This window comes from Heptranchias perlo, chromosome 7, assembly GCF_035084215.1.
Source record: "Heptranchias perlo isolate sHepPer1 chromosome 7, sHepPer1.hap1, whole genome shotgun sequence".
In the NCBI taxonomy this organism is placed as follows: domain Eukaryota; kingdom Metazoa; phylum Chordata; class Chondrichthyes; order Hexanchiformes; family Hexanchidae; genus Heptranchias; species Heptranchias perlo.
Genome location: NC_090331.1, coordinates 52,339,657 through 52,362,728, shown reverse-complemented (window position 1 = coordinate 52,362,728; position 23,072 = coordinate 52,339,657). Strand labels below are relative to the sequence as shown.

Sequence of the window (23,072 nt, the reverse complement as noted above, 5' to 3'; positions counted from 1 at the left end):
TTTTGCCTTCCAGATTACCTGCTGCATCTGTATGTTGACATTTTGTGTTTCATATACACAATGTTAACAGGCAATGTTACGGAGATGGAAGTAGGGGGTCTTGGTGATGGAGAGGATATGGGGTCGGAAGCTCAGCTCAGGGTCAAATAGGACAAAGGCAATGGCTTCAGTCTTCCCAATATATAGTTGGAGGAAATTTCTGCTCATCCAATACTGAATGTCAGACAAACAGCATGACAAATCAGAGGCAGTGGAAAGGTCGAGAGAGGTGGTTGTGAGATAGAGCAGGATGTCATCAGCGTACATGTGGAATCTGATGTTATATTTTTGGATTATGTCGCCCTGGGGCAGCATTTGATGAGAAATAGGAGGGGGCCAAGGCTAGATCCATGGGGGACTCCAGTGTTAAATGTATTTGTGATTTATATCAATTAAGTGTTAATTATCTTCAGGTGGTAGGTATCAATTGGGGACTCTCTTGTATCCTTTTATAAGAGGGTGTGTAATGTTGAGCTGGGGAATAAAAGCTTGGAAGCAATTGAAGGTCCGTCGGTTCGGTTCGGTTCGGTTCGGTTCGGTTCGGTTCGGTTCGGTTCGGTTCGGTTCGGTTCGGTTCGGTTCGGTTCGGTTCGGTTCGGTTCGGTTCGGTTCGGTCGCCCTCTGACTATGACTGCATACATAGGAATGGAACCAGGCAAGGGCTTTCCCACCCAGGTGGAGGAAAGGCATTGGATGAGGATGGAGTCGTCAACTGTGTCAAAGGCTGCAAACAGGTTGAGAAGAATGAGAAGGGATAGTTCACCATGGTTACAGTCATATCAAATATCATTTGTGGCTTTAATAAGGGCTGTTTCACTGTGGCAGGAGGGAGAAACCTGATTGGAGGGGTTCAAATATGGAGTTGTGGGAAAGATGGGCATAGATTTGGGAGGTAACAACCTGTTCAAGGACTTTGGAGAGGAAAAGGAAATTGGGGATGGAGCAGTTGTTTGCAAGGACAGAGGGTTCAAGGATGAGTTTTTTTGAGGAGGGGGGTGATAATGGCAGATTTGAAGGGGTGGTGGACAGTACTTGAGGAGAGGGAACCATTAACAGTATCTGCTAACATGTGGGCCAGGAAGGGGTGTTGGGTGGTCAGCAGTTTGGTGAGAATAGGGTTGAGGGAGCAGGAAGTAGGTCTCCTGGACAAGATGAGCTCAGAGAGGGCCTGAGGGGAGATAGGAGAGAAACTAGAGAAAGATGAGTTCAGGGCTAGGACAGGGAGGAACTGTAGGGGAAGTTTGGCTTGGTGGGCTAGGTGAAGGGAAGGAAGTGGCAAAGGCAGCTGTATGGATGTTCTCAATCTTAGTGACAAATAAGCCCATGAGCTCCTTGCACTTGTTTTTGGAGGTGAGGGGGCAGGGGAGAGGGTTAAAAAGACATTTTGTAGTGCATTGCAGAGCATGTAACCCTGCTATTCAAGAAAGGAGAGAAAACAGGGAACCACAGGCCAGTTAGTCTAACATCAGTGGTTGGGAAATTATAAAGTGGAAAAAGGCACTTAGAAAATCATATGATTAGGCTGAGTCAACATAGTTTTATGAAAGGGAAATTGTGTTTGACAAATTTGAGTTTTTTGAGGATGTATCTAGTGGGGTAGATAAAGGGGAACCAGTGGATGTGGTATATTTGGATTTTCAAAAGGCATTTGATAAGGTGTCACATAAAAGGTTGTTATGCAAGATGTGGGATTGGGGGTAACATATTAGCATGGATAGAGGCTTGGTTAACAACAGGCAGAAAACAATAGGGCTAAATGGGTCATTTTCAGGTTGACCGGCTGTAACTAGTGGGGTGCTGCAAGGATCAGTGCTTGGGCCTCAGCTACTTACAATCTATATTAATGACTTGGATAAAGGGACAGTGTAGTGTATCCAAGTTTGCTGATGATACAAAGCTAGGTGGGAAAGTAAGCTGTGAGGAGGACAGAGTCCACAAAGGGATATAGACAGATGAAGTGAGTGGGCAAAAAGGTGGCAGATGGAGTATAATGTGCGGTTACTGACTTTGGTAGGAATAATAGACAAACAGAATATTTTTTAAATGGTGAGAAACTATTAAATGTTGATGTTGTACAAGGACACCCAAGTCTTTCTCAAGAAACACAAGTTAGCATGCAGGTACAGCAGCAATTAGGAAAGCAAATGTCCTTTATTGCAAGGGGGTTGGAGTACAAGAGTAAGGAAATCTTGCCTCAATTGTACAGGGCTTTGGTGAGACCTCACCTGGAGTACTGCACAGTTTTGGTCTCCTTATCTAAGGAAGGATACACTTGCCTTAGAGGCAATGCAACAAAGGTTCACTAGATTAATTCCTGGGATGAGAGGGTTGTCCTATGAAGAGAGGTTGAGTAGAATGGGCCTATACTGTCTGGAGTTTAGAAGAATGAGGTGTTCTCATTGAATTCTTAGCAGGCTTGAAAAGCTTGATACTGAGAGGCTATTTCCCCTGCTGGAGAGTCTAGAACTAGGGGCTGTAGTCTCAAGATAAGGGGTCAGCCATTTAGGACCAAGATGAGGAAAAATTTCTTCACTCAGAGGGTTGTGAATCTTAGAATTCTCTACCCCAGAGGCTGTGGATGCTTGTCGTTCAGTATAGTCAAGACTGAGATCGATAAATTTTTGGACACTAAGGGATATGGGGATAGGGCAGGAAAGTGGAGTTGAGGTGTATGATCAGCCATGGTCTTATTGAATGGTGGAGCAGGCTTGAGGGGTCATATGGCCTACACCTGTTCCTATTTCTTATGTTCTTAATGAACATAGGAACAGGAGTAGGCCATTCAGCCCCTCCTGCCTGCTCTGCCATTTGATAAGATCATGGCTGATCTGTGATCCAGCTCCATATACCTGCCTTTGGCCCATATCCCTTAATATCTTTGGTTGCCAAAAAGCTATCTATCTCTCATTTAAATTTAGCAATTGAGCTAGTATCAATTGCTGTTTGTGGAAGAGAGTTCCAAACTTCTACCACCCTTTGTGTAGAAATGTTTTCTAATCTCACTCCTTGAAAGGTCTGGCTCTAATTTTTAGACTGTAACCCCTAGTCCTAGAATCCCCAACCAGCAGAAATAGTTTCTCTCTAGCCACCCTATCTGTTCCCCTTAATATCTTTTAAACTTCAATCAGATCACCCCTTAACCTTCTAAACTCGCGAATACAACCCCAATTTGTGTAATCTCTCCTCGTAACTTAACCCTTGAAGTCTGGTAAACCTACGCTGCACTCCCTCCAAAGCCAATAGTCCTTCCGAAGGGGTGTTATAGTAAAGGGAAGAGTGCTTGTCGCCAGTGAAAGAATTTGGGAGTGAGTTTACATACTGAAGTAATCACTTTTTGATTGGTTCTTGCAGGTAAGTAAATAAATACCAGTCAGTTAGATAAATGTCTGCATATATTATGGGAAGCAGCTCTTTTTGCTATAAAAATCCACACTCTGTTTAGAGTGTGGATTTTTATAGCAAAAGCTAAGAAATATATAAAAGCTAATTTAATTTATTCTTGTTTGCATTGCTTCTTTATCAAATACCTCTGCAACAGTGCTTTGAGGATTTAAGTAAACCCTGTTAATAAAACTTATTAAACTCAGGACCACAACACCAAAGATGTCAAGAGACAGACGGAGCATATACTCTAATTTACTATGTGTTATACCAGAGGGGATCCACTAGTATAGCTATGGCAATATTATTAAATCAACATTATTGTATGCACTTCTATGTCAAGCTTTATTTCCTGTCTGTCAGGCTATCAGTAGCACACTTCCACCTGATTGGCTCAAATTCCATTCATAGAACATTAACAAATGAAGATTCAAGAGTTTCCATCACAGGCCTGTATGAGAAACCTGAGCTATGAGCTCTAACAGGTTCTCTGATCTATCACTGTTAGGTGAAAAGACTCAAGCCAGCAGGGTCCACCTCCAGCTCCCAGCATGAACATGTGCCTACAACTTCTAGAAATTTTATTGATTGACAGCAAGACAGGCCACTCACAATACTGGTATAACCATTGGCTGATGAGTCGGGACAGTTTTGATCAACATTTATCAGTTGTTGTCTTGTCAATTTCCTACTTTTCTTCCCCCCCTCTCTCTCTTTCTTCCCCCCACCCCCCCCCCCCCCCCCCAACAAAACACACACACACTTTTTAAAAATCTAGCTCTTCCTCAGTTTGCCCTGTTTCCCTTTAAAAAAAAATGGAGGTCCTGATCCCTGGCTGACTGCTACCTCTGCTTGTCTTTTCCATACTGCTCCCCATAAGGAAGCTTCAATGCTGTAAGAAATAGTGAAAAGAAAACAGTTGAAGAGGAAAAAGCACAAAGTGTGAGAATCACTGAATCAGATATTTCTGTTCAAATTTATTGTCTAGAATGATAATTGGCTTTAAACAGTCTCGAGCAAAAGCAGATAGAGTATGCAAGTGAGCAGGCCTGCACTATTCTACTTTGTTGGTGATTGTACCAATGATTCACAGAGTGTGCATTTCTGTTGCAAGTCCTCCCAGTTCCAATAAAAAAAAATGTTGAGAATGAAAATCCCCATGGAAACAGTAGGACCTGAGGACTCCACAAAGCAGTGGAGGAGTTTGTGGTTTTTGGAAGGATTGGAGAGAAATGTTGGGTGTTGAAGCAGTGGGGGATGGTTCATTGTTGTTGCAGAACATGGGGCAGTCCTGGGATTTGGGAATAGGGGTGATAGCAGCGTCTGGAAGTAAAAGGTGGGGAATGAGTGTCAGCGTCTGGGAGGACAGTCGAGAGAGCTCATAGGGTTTGCATGCATTGAATGGGAGGGAGCTGGCAAAATGTAGGCTGACTTCCCTTTGGTCACGTGGGGTCTGAGCTGCCCCCTAGTAGTGTTGTCACGAATGAACATTCTCTTCCTCCCCACTGTCCTGAGAAGCAGCTTTCTCACTTGCAGTCAATACACAATGTAAAAGTGCAGTTAATGCTTCAAGCAACATAAAGCCAATTCTCGCTCACCACCAGAAAATCAGCAGTTGGGCTGAGGGCGGGTTAGTGAACAGGGTTGCAGGAAGGCACGCTGACATCTGGGAACCCGGCAACAGGATTGAGGTCTGCCTGAGAAGCCATAGGAAGATTCTGCTGGATGCATAGGAAGTAGGCAGGAGGGGGGAACCTAATGTTTAGCAATTAGCTGTGGAGCTGTAAGAGAGTCAAAGCTCAGGAGAGAAGCACCTGCAAAGCTTGTAAAAAAGGCATTGACTGGGAGAGAAGCGTGCGAAGGGTCAGGGCTACTAGAACCATGGGTGGGAATCCGAACAATGGAAAGAAATAAGTAAAATAAATCTGTCTAGATTGGAATAAATTTGGGGATAAGTACGACTGTGAAGTGTTACAGAGAAGCATTACATGATGTGTGACAGCATGCACTATTTACAAACTTTTAACTTATTAATAAATCTCCCATAATTGCACACAGTTAAGGGATGCACTGTTTTATATGGATGGGACATTATATCATGTAAAATAGCATGTAGGCATGTGTCCCCTTAAGACTAGAATCATAGAAACTTATGGCACAGAAGGAGGCCATTCGGCCCATCGTGTTTGTGCCGGCCAAAAAAGAGCCATCCAGCCTAATCCCACTTCTCAGCTCTTGGTCCGTAGCCTTGTAGGTTATGGCACTTCAAGTGCATATCCAAGTATTTTTTAAATGCAATGAGGGTTTCTGCCTCTACCACCCTTTCAGGCGGTGAGTTCCAGACCCCCAACACCCTCTGATTGAAAAAAATTCTCCTCAGCTCCCCTCTAATCCTTCTACCAATTACTTTAAATCTATGCTCCCTGGTTATTGACCTATGCTAAGGTAAATAGGTCCTTCCTATCCACTCTATCTGGGCCCCTCATAATTTTATACACCTCAACCCCCTCTGTTCCAAAGAAAACAATCCCAACCTATCCAATCTTTCCTCATAGCTAAAATTCTCCAATCCTGGCAACATCCTCGTAAATCTCCTCTGTACCCTCTCTAGTGCAATCACATCTTTCCGGTAATGTGGTACCCAGAACTGTGCGCAGTACTCTAGCTGTGGCCTAACTAGTGTTCCATACAGTTCGAGCACAACCTCCCTGCTTTTTCATTCTATGCCTCGGCTAATAAAGGAAAGTATCCTATATGCCTTCTTAACCACCTTATCTACCTGTCCTGCTACCTTCAGGGATCAGTGGACATGCACTTCAAGGTCTCTCTGTTCCTCTACACTTCTCAGTACCCTCCCATTTATTGCCTTGTTTGCCCTCTGCAAATGCATTACCTCAGACTTCTCTGGATTGAATTCCATTTGCCACTTTTCTGCCCACCTGACCAGTCCATTGATATCTTCCTGCAGTTTACAGCTTTCTTCTTCACTATCAACCACACGGCCAGCTTTTGTATCATCTGCAAACTTCTCAATCATGCCTCCTACATTTAAGTCTAAATCATTGATATATACAACAAAAAGCAATGGACCTAATAGTGAGCCCTGCGGAACCCCACTGGAAATAGCCTTCCAGTCACAAAAACATCCGTCAACCATTACCCTTTGCTTCCTGCCACTGAGCCAATTTTGGATCCCATCGGCTTTTACTTTTCTGACCAGTCTGCCATGTAGGATCTTGTCAAAAGCCTTGCTAAAATCCACGTAGACTACATCAAATGCGCTACCCTCATCAACCCTCCTTGTTACCTCCTCAAAACATTTTTATTGTACTTGCTTTGCATTCTTGAAATAAAGTATGGGTTCACTTACAAGTCAGGTTGCAGATAAGCACCCTTGATTTGTTTGATTGATAGGTCAATTAAATTGTTGGAAACTTTGTGGAACCAATGTGTTCTGGGAGAGAGGAATCTGAAACACACATGATTGTAAGATTGTTTTGCATCTGAAAGAAAGAAAGCTGATTGCAGGAAGGAAGAAAGTATAAACTATTCTAATTATAAGATTCAATATTTAAAAAGTTTAAACTCTCTTACATAGCTTGGAGCTGTTCTTTTATTTTTATTTTGTTTTAACTTATCTGTGGTCTGCTGCAGTTCTTGAGAAACTGGAAGTCACGAGTGGGAGTCTATCATGTGGGAAGAATGACCCAATAAGTGTGATAAAATATATCTGTCTACATTCGGAGAAAGTTGGACTGCTTATAATCAATTTGACTATGATTAAGAGTGGCAGAAAATGTTACAGAAAAAGAGGGACAATTACATGGCACTGCTGACCTTTGTGTCCCTCTGACATGTCTTGCCCTCTGTTTCCGAGATATCTCTTTCTCTCTTCTATGATCTGCCTCCTCGCATTCGATCGCTCCATCTCTGCATTGATTTTTCAGCACAATCTTTTCTCATCTCTGATGGTGCTGTCTGTCACTAATCTCTCACCTATTTGTGTCTGCCGATCTACATCGGTGATGTCTTTCTCTGCCCTGATCTCTTGGTACCAACTCACCCTCTCTCACTGCCCCACACATCTCTGATATTCAGTCTGTTTGAGGACTCTCTCTTTTCACTGACTTCTCTTTGCCACATCTGTCTCTTCGTGATGTGTTCTGCCTATCTTTCTCTCCCCATTCTCATACACCCATATGTTGCTTTCTCTTTCTCCCCATCCTTCTTAATCTATCTCTCCTCCATATTTTCCCAAGCTTCTTTGCCCTCATTCTTCCCTGTTTCTCCCAACTATTGCCCTCTCTCTCTCTCTTTGCACCCATCTCCCCTGTAGGGTGTCTATCCCAACATCGTAACCTCTTTCCCCTTGACCTTTGTCCGAATCCCAACAATATCTGGAGCGTCACACCTAATATCTGTGTTCTCCCAGGATAGGCAGGCTGGAACGCCTGCAGGACGTGGCATTTTTCCGTTATCTCCAGCAAATTGAAAAAAAAAATTGTCAATCTCCTGTGGCATTGCACAAAAGGGGGCAGATCTTGACTTTGTGCAATAATGTAAAACAGGTGATCGTGAGTCGGCAGCCCGCTTTACATCTCTTCTGATTTTTAGTTTCATTGAAGATATGGATAGGGTACCCGAGTGATTTTGGTACTGGACTAGCAATCCAGAGGTTGTGAGTTCAATTCCTACCATGGCAAATTGGAAACTGAAGTAATTAAATCTGGTAAATTGTGGGGTAGCACCAGATAAAATGATCATGAAAGTTGCTGGATTGTTGTACTAACCCAACTGGTTCAATAATGTCCTTCAGAGAAGGGAACCTGTCACCCGCTACCCAGTCAGGTCTATATGTGACTCCAGTCTCACGCTATGTGGTTGACTCTTAATGCCCTCAAGACAACTAGGGGTGGGCAGGATAAGGGAAGTGTTACAGTGTTGGAGGCCAGAAGAGGTATATAGAGTGGGGTGAGGAGGAGGGAAGAGAGATGGAAAGAGGGTTGGAGGGGGAGGGAGTACAAATGGACCTGTGATTTGTTTAAGAATCTCTGCTATCAACCATATATTGTTTATATAATCTTCCACCTCAGTTACATATTCCTTGGTAGTGACAATCTGTGGCCCTGACATATTTTCTCACTTACTTTGTGGTCTCCTCCTAGTGGGTGGTGAAAAGCATAGCTTCTTCCTCAGCATTGATGCAGTACGGGTGAAACAGTTCAATGTGGTTTGGGTGAAGTAGGCCAAGAGTCGCCGGGCCTGCTTCACCTGTACCGCACCAACGCTACTCCCAACGTCTTGTGAATTGGCTTGGCACCAGCTGCATGACCCATAGAATCATAGAATCATAGAAGTTACAACATGGAAACAGGCCCTTCGGCCCAACATGTCCATGTCGCCCAGTTTATACCACTAAGCTAGTCCCAATTGCCTGCACTTGGCCCATATCCCTCTATACCCATCTTACCCATGTAACTGTCCAAATGCTTTTTAAAAGACAAAATTGTACCCGCCTCTACTACTGCCTCTGGCAGCTCGTTCCAGACACTCACCACCCTTTGAGTGAAAAAATTGCCCCTCTGGACCCTTTTGTATCTCTCCCCTCTCACCTTAAATCTATGCCCCCTCGTTATAGACTCCCCTACCTTTGGGAAAAGATTTTGACTATCTACCTTATCTATGCCCCTCATTATTTTATAGACTTCTATAAGATCACCCCTTAACCTCCTACTCTCCAGGGAAAAAAGTCCCAGTCTGTCTAACCTCTCCCTGTAAGTCAAACCATCAAGTCCCGGCAGCATCCTAGTAAATCTTTTCTGCACTCTTTCTAGTTTAATAATATCCTTTCTATAATAGGGTGACCAGAACTGTACACAGTACTCCAAGTGTGGCCTCACCAATGCCCTGTACAACTTCAACAAGACATCCCAACTCCTGCATTCAATGTTCTGACCAATGAAACCAAGCATGCCGAATGCCTTCTTCACCACCCTATCCACCTGTGACTCCACTTTCAAGGAGCTATGAACCTGTACTCCTAGATCTCTTTGTTCTATAACTCTCCCCAACGCCCTACCATTAACGGAGTAGGTCCTGGCCCGATTCGATCTCCCAAAATGCATCACCTCACATTTATCTAAATTAAACTCCATCTGCCATTCATCGGCCCACTGGCCCAATTTATCAAGATCCCGTTGCAATCCTAGATAACCTTCTTCACTGTCCACGATGCCACCAATCTTGGTGTCATCTGCAAACTTACTAACCATGCCTCCTAAATTCTCATCCAAATCATTAATATAAATAACAAATAACAGCGGACCCAGCACCGATCCCTGAGGCACACCGCTGGACATAGCCATCCAGTTTGAAAAACAACCCTCTACGACCAACCTCTGTCTTCTGTCGTCAAGCCAATTTTGTATCCAATTGGCTACCTCACCTTGGATCCCATGAGATTTAACCTTATGTAACAACCTACCATGCGGTACCTTGTCAAAGGCTTTGCTGAAGTCCATGTAGACCACGTCTACTGCACAGCCCTCATCTATCTTCTTGGTTACCCCTTCAAAAAACTCAATCAAATTCGTGAGACATGATTTTCCTCTCACAAAACCATGCTGACTGTTCCTAATTTGTCCCAGCCTCTCCAAATGCCTGTAGATCCTGTCCCTCAGAATACCCTCTAACAACTTACCCACTACAGATGTCAGGCTCACCGGTCTGAAGTTCCCAGGCTTTTCCCTGCCGCCCTTCTTAAACAAAGGCACAACATTTGCTACCCTCCAATCTTCAGGCACCTCACGTGTAGCGGTGGATGATTCAAATATCTCTGCTAGGGGACCCGCAATTTCCTCCCTAACCTCCCATAACGTCCTGCGATACATTTCATCAGGTCCCGGAGATTTATCTACCTTGATGCGCATTAAGACTTCCAGCACCTCCCTCTCTGTAATATGTACACTCCTCAAGACATCACTATTTATTTCCCCAAGTTCCCTAACATCCACCCAGGGTAATAATTAGAAATCTGCAACCGCCCACCAGTTACAGAATCTTCCTAAATAGCAACACCTACTCAGAATGGGCTAGTGGTTTAGAGGCAGTCGTCCCTGAATGATTCTGGAGAAGTGGGGCAGAGGTTGAAGAGGCACAGCAGAGCTGCTAGTGCTTCAGCCAACTGGCAGGAGCAAGACAGCTGGAGGAGAGCACAACCCCACAACATGCTGTCGACCAGCGGGTCCAGGAACGCAGGAGAGAACACTTTTTTTGGAGGAGGGAGGGAGTTGAAAGAGGAGGGAGCAGAACTGAAAACTTCATAATGGAGCAGTAGAATTTTTTTACATGGAACTGCAGCAGGGCAAAGGGGGAAGAGATAAAAGGGGAAGCAGAAAAGAACTTGTGTTGCAGCCTAGCAGAGCTGCTGGTGGGATCACTGACATACCATTAAGAAAGTAAAACCAGCCAAGGCGGCAGGAATGGAGGAAATCCAAGATGCAGCCAGCAGGGAAATATCAGGCCAAGCCGGGCCTCATGTAGGCAGTGAGGTGCTGTTTTTTTAATATTATATAACAAGAAATTAAAACAAATTTTAAAATGCAGCCAATTTGGAGAGACATGCCTAGAGGTTCCAGTAGGGTTGCCAACCCTGATTGAATGTATTCCTGGGGGTTTCATCACATGACCTCCCGCCTTCAACCACCCTGTCCAGTCAAACAGACTTTTTTTTCCCCCATCTCCAATATTTTTATAAACAATAAATAAAAATGTTTAAAGAAAATGAAAAAAAAATATTTTTCATTTTCTTTAAACATTTTTATTTATTTTTCTCCCAGGTTGTTCGCAGCAGTGTCCAGGAGATTAATCTTTAATTCCTGGAGACTCTTGGGTGAAGTGATGCCAGCAGGAAACTAATTTATAAGAGGGGAAGTAGGCTACAAAACAGAAAAAGCCTAAAAAAAAGTAAATTAAGGTGTTAAACAACTGCGAGAATAAAAGCTAAAATCTAAAAGTAAAACTTACCTCAACAGAAAACAAGATGTCAAGTCTCTGAAAATGTTGTAAGTTTCACACTGTACACAGCACCACTCTGTGGCCAAAGCCTGCAACTGCATGCAAGCGCAAAGTTTTTTTTTCACCTACAGTGTCCGTACAAAATAGCAGGTCGACAGGCAACCCACGACACCTTTAACATTATACACAACCATCACAGTTCCACCCACAGACGTAACAGTTACTGCAGGCAAATGTGGACACTTTTATAATGGAATTTTCTATTAGAGTGGGTTGACATAGGAACTTTCAATGGAACGCGTGCCTCACGTACCGAATTTAGTAAACAATATAAATGACCTGAGGATCTGCTAAGGCCTATTAGCCTCTAAGTAACTTGAGCAAAGCACAGTAGTTACATCTTGTGGCTTTAAAAGTTGCACACACCTTCAGCAGTAGAATACAATTTGCTTCACACAGTATCAAGCTCCTGTCCTTCTAAAGCAATATATCCTCTTATCTACCATGAGCAGCGCTATATGCTACAAAATATTGTTGATTTTAAACATAAATAACAATTTTCTTGACACTGCAGATCAACTAAACCTGTACCTTTAAGTCTAATCTGCTGGATAATCATAGCTGCAAAAATATGTCAACCCAAGTTTGCGTCCAGTTTTTAAAAAAATCATGTTTTACTTAGCTGCTGCATGTTAAGATCCTCTGTCTTATTAGAAGTCTAATCTGTGATGGTAGTTGTTTACATTGCAAGCAAACATCAAAATGGTTCACAAGTTTGACATATGTGTAGATGTTCATGCATGTGTATACAATCCTTATTTTATGATTATACTGGGATAAACAGATTAAGATACACACTATATTGTAAAATACCAATAAAACTACACATTTTTTCTGGAAATATTATTTTGTTAAGTTAAAGTAATTTTGTTACACTCATCAACACATTTTATGTTGCTTTATCGCAACACAATTATCCTACTCGTGATTTATTGCTACATTTTACATCCCTCATATGCTTAAGTGGATATTACTTTTACATTGTGATATCCTTATAATGCTTTATCAAGCTACTTTCTTAGTTTTACCTACCGACTCTTGCTGTAACAGCACCAGCAAAATATAGTGCTATAGAAATACATTCCTTTATTTCTGTGGAGTTCGTCAGGTTTGTTGGCAGATGTAAAGTCATATAATATGGAATGGACATGTTAACAGAGAACTGTAGTGGTGGTTTGGCGACGTGTGCATTAGAAATATCAGTTGCGTGGGTTTCCAACTGAACTGGTGTACTTGAATAAAGTGGCACACTCAAATCAAATGGGCTTCCAGGAGCAAATACAGATGCAATGCAAAGTGTAAGGCAAGTAATTTGTGCAATACTTGAGAAACATCCAGTGTGAATAAGGCCGCAATATTTTTTCAATATGGTGAAAAACATAGTTCCTATTAGTCCTGTGAGAGCAGACAATGCCACCATGATGCTAAGGACAGAACTGCTTATTCCTTGTGCAAAGGCATATCCTGTTGTAATTCCATCAAATCCCAGTACTGTCATGTAAAGAAATGAAAGACCTAATGCAGCGAGAAACATTGGTTGTCTATAATAGATAATCCAGCCATCTCGGAATGTCTTCATTCCAGGAACCAGGACGCCTTTAATACAGCCAATTTCCTCATGATTTTGATTTGTAGAATTACTATTAATCAGTTCATCTTCAACCGAAACTGTAGTAGATGTCATTTTGGAGTCTTTAAAAGCAGTTTGATTTCCTTCTGAAACAGTACAAAGAAAGGACAAGACGTAAGTGAAAAGAAGAATGTTTTGAAATATTGAGGAAGTGCAAAAATAAAGTGAAATTTTATACCAGATAACTTGAAAAGTGTTAAATTTAAAAAGTTAAGATTGAAGTCATCACAATGCATTAATGTTTAAAGGCGCTTGTTTCAGAACGGTCAGCTATGTGTTCATTTGCACCCAGAATTTTCCAATGTAGTTTCCCATTCTTGGCCATATCACTTCAGAGAAGCATCAGTGAAATATATATTTCCTCTGGTGGGGGAATCCAGAACAAGAGAACATAATCTTAAAATTAGAGCCAGGCCATTCAGGAGTGAAATCAGGAAGCATTCTTCACACAAAGGGTAGTAGAAATCTGTAACTCTCACCCGAAAAGGCTGTGAATGCTGGGGTCAATTGAAGCTTCTAACACTGAGATCGATAGATTTTTGTTAGGTAAGGGTATTAGGGATATGGTCAAAGGCAGGTAAATGGAGTTGAGGTACAGATCAGCCATGATCTAACTGATTGGTGGAACAGGCTTGAGGGGCAGAATGTTCCAGTGTTCCTCGGACATGGCGCTGGTGCAGATTACAGAGGGTGGGGCAAGGCCATGGAGGAATTTGCAGACAAGGGTTTTGAAGTTAATGCATTGGGGTCCGGGAGCCAGTGTAAGTCAGCATGGGCTACAGTAACGAATGAGGCGGATTTAGTGTAGGACAGGATATATGGAGAGTTTTGGACAAGTTGAAGTTCATGGAGGGTGAAGTGGCAGAGGGATGGAGGCAAGCAATGCGGAGGTGGAAATAAAAATCTGGGTGATGAATTTAATGTGGGGTTTAAAACTCCAGAGTTAAACAGGATCCCTAGTTTAAAGACAGGCTGGTTCAGCCTATGGGAGCAATCAGGGAGGGGAATGAATCCATGGCAAAGGAGAGGAGTTTGTGGCGGGGACTGAAGACAGTCTTCCTAATGTTGTGTTGCAGAATGCTGCGACTCATCCAAGATTTGATATTGAACAGGTAGTCTAATAGCACAAAGGCAGTGAGAAAAGCGGTGAAGAGGCAGAGATGGTACGTGTGAAAGCTGACCCCACACTGTGGAAAATGTCACCGTGAAGCAGCATGTAGATAACAGGAAGGGTCTAAGGTTAGACCCTGTTGCCTCCAGAGATGATGGTACAGAGAAAGGAACAGAAGCCATTCTGGAGATGCACTGGTTGCTTTTGGTTAGGTAAGAATGGAACCACGCAAGAGCAATCCCATGGGTGTGAAGAATGGAGAACAGGCACTAGACAATGATGGTGTGGTCAACCATACTGAATGTTACATAAAGGTTAAGGAGGGATAATGAAGCATGGTCAGTCACAGACATTATAATTTGTGAATTTGGCTAGAGCCCTTTCAGTGTTGGGAGAAGGATGGAAGCTAGACTGAAGGATTCAAACAGGGAGTTTTGGGAGAGATGGGCATGTTAAGGATCTCAGAGAATGAAGAGAGGTTATAAATGGAATTGTTATTGGAGAGAAGAGATGGATCAAGGGTGGGTTGTTTTGACGTAGGGGTGATAACAGTGTTTTGAAAGGGCACAGGATGATGCCTGAGGAAAGAGAACCATTGACGGTATCAGCCAGCATGGGGGCTAGGAAGGGGACTTGAATAGCAAGGGGATCCAGGAGGTGGGTCTTATGGAAGAGATGGGGCGCTAAATTGGGCCGTGTAGCGCCCGTTGTTTCAGTGCTATGCGGCCTCCCAAATATCCTAGATGATGTCTTGAATACGCACGCTACTAGCATGATGTACCAGACGCCATCTTGGTAAAGTGTTTAGCACATGCACAGATAACGAACGCCGGCATCATGTAAAGTAGGGAGAATATGCGTTCGATCAGTGTGTAATGCTGATTTAAAGTGTTACACACCATTTTGGCACTTAACGTTCCACTCAAAGCACTGTCTTAACCACGACCATCTGAACATGTCTAAGAGTGCTTGTTGGACCCCCCACCAGCGCTATTTAAAGGGACCAGGCAGGATTTACGGGTTACTTGCTGGATTATTGCTTCTGGCTGCTGATGCATTTGTAACTGTTTTTGGAGGTCTCCTGTACTTGAATACTAGGACTAGGGGACATAGCCTAAAAATTAGAGCCAGGAGGTGCAGGAGTGAAGTTAGGAAATGCTTCTACACGCAAAGGGCGGGAGAAGTTTGGAATGCTCTTCTGCAAATGGCAGTTGATGCTAGCTCAATTGTGAATTCTAAATCTGAGATTGATAGATTTCTGTGAAATAAGGGTATTAAGGGATATGGGGCTAAGGCGGGTATATGGAGGTAGGTCACAGACCATGATCTCATTGAATGACGGAACAGGCTCGAGGGGCTAAATGCCACTGTCACTTGCTGCCTCCTGTTAAGCGCCACCGTCTCCTGCAAGAAAGCGAGAAGTGTGTCTGGGTGATGTGCCTGTCATGATTGAATAGCTGCCAGTGTGTGTGGCCTGTGAGTTGTGGGTGTGCAGCTTGCAACAATGGTAATGTGTGAGGGTGAGAGGAAGCATCTGATTAGAAGAGTTGAGTACTGATTGAAAGAGTTTGTTGGTAGGTGGGTGATGGGGTGTGTGGTGTGTGGAGCAGTGGATGCAGCTAGTGGTGCAGTTGGTAGGAGATGCCACTTGACAGTTGACCTCACTCACTTTGACCACTCGTGTCAAAGCATTGAACTTCTTCCTGCACTGCATCCATGTTTGTGGTGCTATGCGCCTGGCATTGACTTCGTCCACTACTCCCTCCCACTGCCTTTTGAGCATATGTCTGGAAGGTCTTTTGCACCCCCCCCACCCCCCCCCACCACCACAGCGGATATAGGATGTCCCTCCTTCTGTCCACCTCTTGCACCAAGACCTCTAGTGCATCAGCAGAGAACCTTGGTGCACGCACTCTCACAGGCCTGGTACCACAACTCGAAGCAGCAGATTGGTGAGGTCTGGCATGCAGATGCAGGATGTGGGATTTAGTGGTGCGCAACTTTTATTCAATGTGTTACCATAACTCAACAGTTTGTAAACATAGGGACGGGACCTGCATCTGTGTTTTACGTGTGTGATGTCTGATCTCCGTTCAGACTCTGTGCAGACCCGTATCTTATTTTTTGTAAATAACAGGTATAGGCTACCTTTAAGAGATACAGGCTGTCTGTCAGAGATACAGCCTGCCTTTAAGAGATTCGGGCTCCCCCTGCTGGTTTTCAATGCTTGGCTTAGGTGAGTGTTCAGGCAGAACGAATGCCTTGTCCTGCCTGCGATGAAGCACCGGATGTGGATTAATCGTGGACCGCGATGCCCGGGCCCGGTTTTGGGAGTTATCAAATATAACCCCCATGATCTTCAAGAAAGGGGAAGTAGGTGAGATATTGCAAAGAGAATGGGGTCCTTGCTTAGTGTGGCTGGCAGACTTGGAGGAGGTTGGAGTGTTGGGCAGGAGGAAGGGCAGGATACACCCACATGTACCTTGGTACATAACCCCCGCACATTTAATGCTTGAGGCGAGAATAAACATTACATATTACATAGCATTTACAGCACAGAAACAGACCATGAGGCCGGTATTTATGCTCCACACGAGCCTCCTCCCACTCTATTTACATCTTCTCATCCTAGCAACATATTCCTTTCTCTCTCATGTACTTATCTAATTTCCCCTTAAATGCATCTATGCCATTTGCCTCAACCACTCCACATGATAGCGAGTTCCACATTCTCACCACTCTCTGAGTAAAGAAGTTTCTCCTGAATTCCTTATTGGATTTATTAGTAACTTTCTTATATTTATGGCCCCTAGTTTTGGACTCTTCTGTCTTCTCTACATCTTCTGTCTTCTCTACCCTTTCGAACTCCTTCATAATTTTGAAGACCTCTATCAGGTCACCTCTCAATCTTTTTTCCAGAAAAAAGAGCCCCAGCCTGTTCAGTCTTTCCTGATAATTGTACCCTCTCAGTTATGGCATCATCCTTGTAAATTTTTTTGCACTTTCTCCAGTGCTTCTATATCCTTTTTGTAATATGGAGACAAATAGGGTGGGGAGAGCAGTTCAAGGACACAATTGGTCATGGACAAAAGGAGTCTGAGGTGTCCTTGTCCTCCAAGATGATTCTGGAGCGAGAAGTGGTTTTCGCTGAGGAGGGAGTATAGTACAGAACTGATAAATATGCAATCATTGCATGCAGAAAGAAAACTGAAAACCATATCTGTGAAAAGACAGCAAAAACTGGCACATGAGGAAATATGCGTGGAATTTCTGAGTGGTTTTCCTGACATAAAATCAGCATAGCCCCCCCTCCAAAGAAATGGCTAAAAATAGGTTTCTGGCCATCTTCCGCAGAAGTTATGGCAAGAGATCGGGAGAACCCCACGCGGATATTCAGTTCCATAATAGGGAACTAGTTCCTATTGTTGTAAATTGGACAGCCAAGTGGTGAAGGATCGAACACTAGAGCATGGTCTTCAGTTGCTTCCAAGCCTTTATTCACAGAGACCCCCCTTACACACACACCACACCCTAGATAAGCTCTCATATAAAAAGGATACAAGACAGTCCTCAATTGACACACACTACCTGAATACAATTAACACTAATTGATATAAATCATGTGCTACAATTAACACCTATTCCTAATTAGGGACTGACATCCATCTTGGTTAAGAACACAGTGCAGGATTACTGAAAATATAATACAAATATAAAAGTGTTGTTAAACACCACAACTCAATTGCAATGCCATAACAGATATGTAACATAACATGTTGTTACAACCACAGGTAGTCTGTAACCAGGCAATTGACCAAGCAATGACTACTAGAGAACGTACATTTTTTTTCCATAAACTACTATTATTACTTTAAACAATTTAGCATCTGATTTTAAAATAGCACGGTTATTTTCTGTTTAAATTTAATATTTTTAGTGCAGTTAATCCAATAGAAAATGCCTGCAAATACAATTGATTATGAAATCATTTTAGTTACAACCAGTATAGTGCAACACTTTTAACTGGTGTGTCATACCTGAAATGTCCTGCTGCTTGGTTTGCTTATCACCTTTTTTGGCAAGTGCTGGAGTCATTTTATACACCTTCTTAAGCAACAAATATTCAAAACACATGGAGAACAAATTCCAACCAGCTATAACGCCACAACCAACCACGGAGGAGCTGAAAGTCATAATCTGACCCACAGCCATTGGTGAAAGCAGTTTGCTGAGAAGATCAATTTGCCTCAATGTAGCATTCATGCCTATAAAAGCAAAAGCAGACTGTCTTGGTTTCAATAATCTTTTGATATGTATCGTATTCCACATTTTATTTACATTAGTAAGCTACAAAATTCAGATTTCAATCATCCTAAAAATGTTAAGTGATATCTAGGACCATGTTCTTGCCCTTACTCCCTTTTCATATCAAAGCAGAATGGGACAAGATTTTCCCTGTCTATGACAGCACTGGGCTACTAAAAGCATTGATATTAAACCCAATTGAAATATTCCTATAAAATCTTTCTAACAGTAAGATTTGCTTAAATAGTCTGATGACGGTACACACTTGAAATGCCATAGCCTGTCATTTTACAAAAGCTGACTGATCTATATAGTTTTCAACATTTTCAGTTTTTATTTTAGATTTCCAGTTTTCCCTTTTTATTTTGCTCAGTCTTGTACTCTGTGCTTTGAAAGGCTTATAATCTATAATATCTTAATTGATGACAATACTATATATTGGATGCGTTGAGGATATATCTGAAAACAAACAAAAATGTTACTTAAAACAAAGTTGGGGCTGTGTATAAAGATAAGCAGCAGATTTCAATTTATTTAAAATTGGTTTAATGATAACCAAAAAACATCTACATTTTTGGAATGAAAAGGTAAGTAACACCCCAGAATTGACATTACCTAAAAAGAGAAAAGACAGAATAATGTTTTGGGTAGAGACCCTCCGTCAACTCCAACAAAGAATATCTACAAAACAATAACCTATCTTTTGAGATGGACCTGTGATCTATTTCCAGCATTTCCTATTTTTATTTTGGATTTTCAATTTTATTTTTCTTTAATCTCCCTGGTAATAGTCTCTTTGAATGGAAAGCATCCTCAGGTTTCCAAGGCAAAAAAATGTGGAAGCGACATTCCTTTAAGAAATTCAGCATTGATAATGTCTTGGTCTCAGCACAGACTTGTGAATCTTTATCTCAAACCATAACATAGCAGTTCTTTTCCCAAGAGAAGCAAAATAATACATACTGACGGGGGTGGGGGTGGCTGGGTGGTAATAGGTGCAGTACATGCGCATGCGGCAGGAGGAATGGAGTGAAGTGCAAGAATGCATGCGGTGAGTATAGAGCACGCGTTAGGCATTGGTGTGGAGTAAGCATGTGAAGCAGGCGGGGGATGTGCACATGCACATGTGTGGCAGTCAGGGAAGAGTGATAAAGATAGCACATGCAACATAAAGCATAAGAACGTGAAGGAGTGACACAGACGGAGCACAAGAGAGAGAGAGAAAGATCGCATAACACAGAAATAGCATACAGGTAAACTGCATATGGCAGATCGCAAGAGGTAACGAGCGCAACAGACCAATTGTGAAAGAAAGAGCATAAGACAGGGAGAGAGTGAAAGAAAGTCCAAGAGAGCAATAGAAAGAATAAGAGGAACACGCAGGAGAGAAAGCAGAAAAGCATGCACAACAAAGCATTTGACAGACAGAGAGGGAAGGAAAGGCAAAAGAAATAAAGTAAATGAGTGAGAGAACAAGTAACAGAGCACAGTGGCAAGAGAGCATAAGCACGAGAGACAGAGTGCAAGCAACAGAGCATGCAAGAGAGTGCGAACATACAATAGGCAGATATAGACAAAGTGGTGGTAATCTAGTTCTAAAATGGTTTCCGATGAAAACTGAAATGCCTGCTCAGAAACTGTATTATAGGCCAGAAATCTTTGATCAACAATTAGTCAAGTTAAAGGCCATTATTGAAGAGGAATGGTATTTTAAATGCCATTAATTCAGTGACAAGTGTCCTAGACAGGAATGTTGATCTTTTTATTGCAGGGCAAGACACATTGTTAGTTTGATGCTGAATTTATAAAGCTTGATGGACTATACCATCTTCAAAGAAATTACTTGAGTTTCAAAAAGAAAAATACTATTATAAGTTAAGGGTGACCTAATGCTCATCAGTCTCTGTTCATCGTCACCATTATATGTACAGAAGGTGGATAGAGTTCCATAAGCGACACTTACGCATGTACCAAAATAGCCCTGGTTTTGATATATCGAAAATTGAGTGTGCACATACCTGGCGTGCAGATGCACTTGTGCCCACCTTATTGGGCATGCCTAATTTTATGATATAAGGTCCACCTTTCATTTGACTAGGCTACAGACAGGAAAAGCTTGCAAAAAGAGCTTGATCTGCAGCGCATTTAGCTTGGATTGCACCAAAAAGGGGAGAGGTCCTGGTGGTGATAGAAAAGTTGTCTAGTTGTTCACAATGGTGAAAAGACATGGGCAGAATTGCTACTTCTGATTCTGAAGAGCTGGAGGCTCTGTTGTGGGGAGTGCTCCGAATGAGAGTGTTGCTATTTAGCGCTAAAGGTCACCTTCCAATAAATGCCGAGGTGAAAGCTGCATGGAAGTTAGTTTATAAGAGATACTGTCTGCCTATGGAAACTATCGTCAAGTCATTTACACAAGAATAAAGATGTTCAAGAAAGCCCAAACCATAATAGGTATCTCCTGCAGATGCTTTCAGGCAGAATTTTTCAGATGCAAGGTCATAAATGAATAGAAGGCCTTGGATGTATAAATTGTGCTAGAAATGAACAACATAAGGCCCAGCTATAATTTTTTGCATTTAAAATAGTTTAAAACTACAATAGAATTATTTTTAAAAATTAAACAAGAACAGGAGAATTGTTATAAAATGACATTGAAAACTCAGACCCATAAGCCAAAAACACACACGGTGCTGTCACACTTACTGAAGCAACACAAACAAAATCAATAGTGGAAGCAGGATAAATTTCAGGAAATCCAGTATGGAAATGCTATGTCACAAGGAGGGTTGCAGACTTTTCCACAATTTCTATCAATGCCACCAAGGTGGAAAAAGAAAGTGTCCGTTCAACAACTAAGAAAAACTGGGGTGCAGCGCAGGTTCACCAGAATGATACCGAGGCTAAAAGTGTTAAATTATGAAGACCGACTGCATAAACTGGGCTTGTACTCCCTTGAATATAGAAGATTAAGGGGTGATCTAATTGAGATGTTAAGATGATCAAAGGAGTTGATAGGGTAGACAGAGAGAAACTATTTCCTCTGGTGCGGGAGTCCAAAACAAGGGGGCATAGCCTTAAAATTATAGCTAGGCTGTTCAGGAGTAATGTCAGAAAGTACTTCTTTACACAAAGGGTAGTGGAAATCTGGAACTCTCTCCCCCAAAAAGCTGTTGAGGCTAGGTCAACAGAAAATTTCAAAAGTGAGATTGATAGATTTTTGTTAGCAAGAGTATTAAGGGTTACGGAACCAAGGCGGGTAGATGGAATTAAGATACAGATCGGCCATGATCTAATTGAAAGGCAGAATAGGCTCGAGGGGCTGAATGGCCTACTCCTGTTCCTATGTTCCTATTTTTCCAAAAGAGCTATGATAGTTACCTGACAGTTTGTCACTGCTTCCAGCTACCACTATAATCCAGTCCCGTTGGATTGCAATTGACATAGCAGTGCTAGCCAATTCTGCAATCACACCAATGATAATCACCAATGTGTAACAAACAGTCTGTTAAATCAGAAGTAAATTGATTAAAATCATCAAGAAAATTGAGCCTATGGTGTTACAATAGTATTTCATGCTCATATATAACCGCACAATATTTTGAAAATCACAATTTATATAAGGCCAATTTCTTAAATTAAATAAATCAGCTTTGCAGGAGTAATAATGGTTTGCCCTTTGTTGTTGAAGATAGCCATTCACATATGACATGTAAACATCTAGGTATGTGAATGTCTTTTAATAGTGTAGAATCTGCTGCCTGCACAACAACCACACCCTTGAGATAGCCAGCAGTGTAACCTAGTGTCATGGAATCTGAGAAGACCAGACTATTTGCTATCCGCCATGTTAAAACCATTACTCCAGAAAGTGACCTGCCAATCAGCTAACAACTGGGTTCCTACAGAGGCAGAGGCATTTGGAGTAAGAAAACTTGTCTAAGGTTTTGCCTGGGAATTTGCAGAAATAATTAAATGGCTTTATAGATTATCTCTGGCACCAGCATCCTTTCAAATTATTATTCTGAATTTTCCTAAGACAATGAATGTACTACAGATATGACATTTAGTGTAGAAATCTTAGCCTTTTTTAATCATAAGCCAAATACTAGAAAAAGGTGCAATTTTCTTACTTTGATCTTATGAAAAGTATGAAATTTTCTTCAGAATTCTTTGTGCATTTAAGATATGCAATTTCATGTTGCAACAAGAAACAGATAAACTTGGAATTAAAGGTATAACACTGCTACTAACATCAATCCAAGCCGAACTTCCGCTAAGTAACCTAGGTCACAGGTAGTGTTCCCCCCTCCCTCCATTGAGCAGCAATTCACCTTCAACCAAAATAGAGTATAGAACAGTCCTCAACTGAGGCTCTTTCCGGTCTCCCCGACCCCACATACTAAACAAAGTTTTGGTGTTTGCCCCACAAAATCTAGTCCCTCCCCACTACAGAACATCACACAACTTCCAATGATGTACATTCTGTCCTCCTCACCTCCCTTCCATTGTGTACTTTTTTGGGTCTCTTCC

General features: G+C 42.2%; 1 protein-coding gene across 15 annotated transcripts in view; it reads right to left on the bottom strand.

The window, feature by feature from the left end:
• LOC137323713 (ferroportin-like) overlaps window positions 1-23,072 on the bottom strand; it is a 79,989-nt gene that overhangs the window by 8,450 nt on the left and 48,467 nt on the right. For 12 of the 15 annotated variants that reach the window (XM_067987538.1, XM_067987540.1, XM_067987542.1 and 9 more), the window contains 3 exons: window positions 21,921-22,044; window positions 18,275-18,502; window positions 12,529-13,212 (listed from right to left, as the gene is read on the bottom strand). In XM_067987538.1, the coding sequence (XP_067843639.1) occupies window positions 12,529-13,212; window positions 18,275-18,502; window positions 21,921-22,044 (1,036 nt within the window). Of the gene's footprint in view, window positions 1-6,790; window positions 6,890-12,528; window positions 13,213-18,274; window positions 18,503-21,920; window positions 22,045-23,072 lie in introns of all 15 variants that reach the window. The other 3 variants (XM_067987545.1, XM_067987546.1, XM_067987544.1) reach the window with 2 other exon arrangements.